This window comes from Trichoplusia ni, chromosome 23 (genome assembly GCF_003590095.1).
Source record: "Trichoplusia ni isolate ovarian cell line Hi5 chromosome 23, tn1, whole genome shotgun sequence".
NCBI lineage: Eukaryota > Metazoa > Arthropoda > Insecta > Lepidoptera > Noctuidae > Trichoplusia > Trichoplusia ni.
Genome location: NC_039500.1, coordinates 4,308,898 through 4,311,193, shown reverse-complemented (window position 1 = coordinate 4,311,193; position 2,296 = coordinate 4,308,898). Strand labels below are relative to the sequence as shown.

General features: G+C 36.8%; 1 protein-coding gene across 1 annotated transcript; it reads right to left on the bottom strand.

The window, feature by feature from the left end:
- Nucleotides 1-680: 680 nt before the first annotated feature.
- Nucleotides 681-2,210, bottom strand: LOC113504832 (transcription initiation factor TFIID subunit 7-like). Its single transcript, XM_026887299.1, has one exon. It carries the CDS (start codon nt 2,059-2,061, stop codon nt 853-855), a length of 1,209 nt encoding a protein of 402 aa, XP_026743100.1. The 5' UTR covers nt 2,062-2,210; the 3' UTR covers nt 681-852.
- Nucleotides 2,211-2,296: the final 86 nt, after the last annotated feature.

Below are 2,296 nucleotides of genomic sequence, written 5' to 3'. Positions count from 1 at the left end.
AACTTTGCAGAGAAAAAAGACGTGTCATACTGTCAAAGTCAGATTCGTAACGTTATTTAGAAATTATGCTTTTGTGTTTTATTTATAAAATAAATGTATAGTTCAAAGACGTTACAAAAGCATAATGTACTGAAAACACGACAAAAGATAATTTTACTAGCGCTTAAAAATAAAAGTTAGTCTTGTTAGTGTTAACGTTAAAATGATCAACCATTTAGACGTCATCGATTTTTAAAATCAGAATGTATTTTTAATACTCATTAATTTATTGTGTTGGGAACAGCAATATCTTAGAATTTGTAGTTACATTATGATTTGTGTGTATGTGATATTTATCTTGTATAAGGCATACGCTTGGCTTGGATCTCTAATTTCGTTTCTTTTCTAGGATATTTAGTTTCGAAACATAAATTGAACAAACCCTTAAAACATGGACAATGAACTGTCAGTTGTATTTGACATCAAGATTCTGATTTCTGCACGAAATACTGATTTGGCAACACTTCGGGTTTTCATGATAACTTTTTAAAAGATATTCTTGATCTAGGATCAAGACCGAGAGACAGTAAAAGTTTAATTTAAAAAAAGGGTAAAAAAATAAAGTACAAGAAAAATTCATAACATACATGTATTTATTTATAAACTACAAAGTGTTACTAATGATTACATTCAATTTAAGTATAACAGTAGTTTTAACATACACAGAAATTGGTATATTATGGTTAAATTCAACATAATATGCATCCTTAATTATTATATAGTCTATGTAACTGAGCCATTCATACCCACATAGTTTAAAACTTAAAAAAATGTTGTTAGATATAATTTTCATATATCTAACAAAAGTTACTACTAGATATCTTCTGAGTTCTGAAGTGTGATAAGGCCCTGATACTCCATCTCTTTGTACATGATGTCCTGGTTGAGAGTGTGTAGGATATCCTGAAATCTCTGTCTTAGAGCTAAGTTCTCCATCCCTGCTATCTCATGCTGTGTCCTCTGCCTGCGCTGCTTCAACTCCTCAAGTTCAGCCCTCAACTGCTCGATCCTTAACGTCATATTGTCCTTAGACATGTCTCTAGGTTGGTAGTCACCATCATCCTCTGATGAAAGACCCCCACTTTTTGACATCCCTGATGCTGCTGGTGTTGTAGCTCTGCTATGACCAGGGAAAGACTTGGGCCCAAGATCCTGCCGGGACTGGAACATGTGTGATCCAAATTGTGTTGGTAATGCCTCCCTCTTTGATGAACCCTCTCCATGCATGGAATTAGTGTCTGAGAGGCGACTGTCATATGCTGAGAGACGAGAGTCTTCCATTTCCACATTAATGTTGTCATCTTCAAGATCAGAGTCACTCACGGCTCCACCAAATATGTCTACAACGTTAGAGGACTCATGGTTAGAAACATCAACAGACACAGACTCTCGCTTAGGATTACGTTCTGCTTTAGGCTTCTTCTCAGGCTTAACATTGACAGGGGCACTGTCTTGTTTGGGGTGATCATCCTCTTCTTTTATGACTTCCCAGGTGACACTGACAGCCTCATTGTCAGCCCTGAGCAGTCTCTTCACTTCTTTCTCTATCTCTGGTGCTTCCACATATTTCTTCTTCAGAGTTTTTCTGAATCTTCGTTTACGCACGTTCTTAGTAGGTGGTGTGATACCGTGAGGCCAGAGGAACTTTTTATCTACTTTGTAAGGGTCTTTTTTCTTGTTTTTAGCAGGTGATTCTTCCTCTGTTGACGGTAGGTCAGGTTCTTCTTTGCATATCATCATTTGGCAGATATCTGCTGTTTTATAGAAGCTCTTATTGTCGATTGTTTTTAAAGATTCGATAATGGCGGGGAGGTCTACGATCTTGGCGTGCATCAGCCAGTGATCGAACCGCACTTCCCCTTGTCTCATGTCATTTTCAATCTGGATCGTGAGGCGGTTCTTCAAATTCTCTCCGGACTTCAAAACCTCTCTCAGCACTTTAGCAGGCTCCTCGGGCAGACGCATCACGAACTGGGACTCCAGCTCTGTCGGATACTCCGGCTCTCTTTTATCTCGATTCATTGTTGTTTTGTCTTAGATCTTTTGTAACACTACATATAAACTTATTTGTTTAATTAATAAATGATTGATTCATTTCACAAAACTTTTCTCTTCTTTACTGTAAACATGTCACAGATGGATGAACCAAATTTCTGACAATTATAAATAATGTTGCCTACCTTCTTCCGACTTTATTCTGAAGAAAGTTTGAAAAATATTCTTTATTGTTCATAATTGTCATTTTTCCTGGACAAAA

Excerpts from the sequence above, each read along its gene's own strand:
- LOC113504832 (XM_026887299.1), bottom strand. The coding sequence starts at position 2,061 with ATGAATCGAGATAAAAGAGAGCCGGAGTATCCGACAGAGCTGGAGTCC.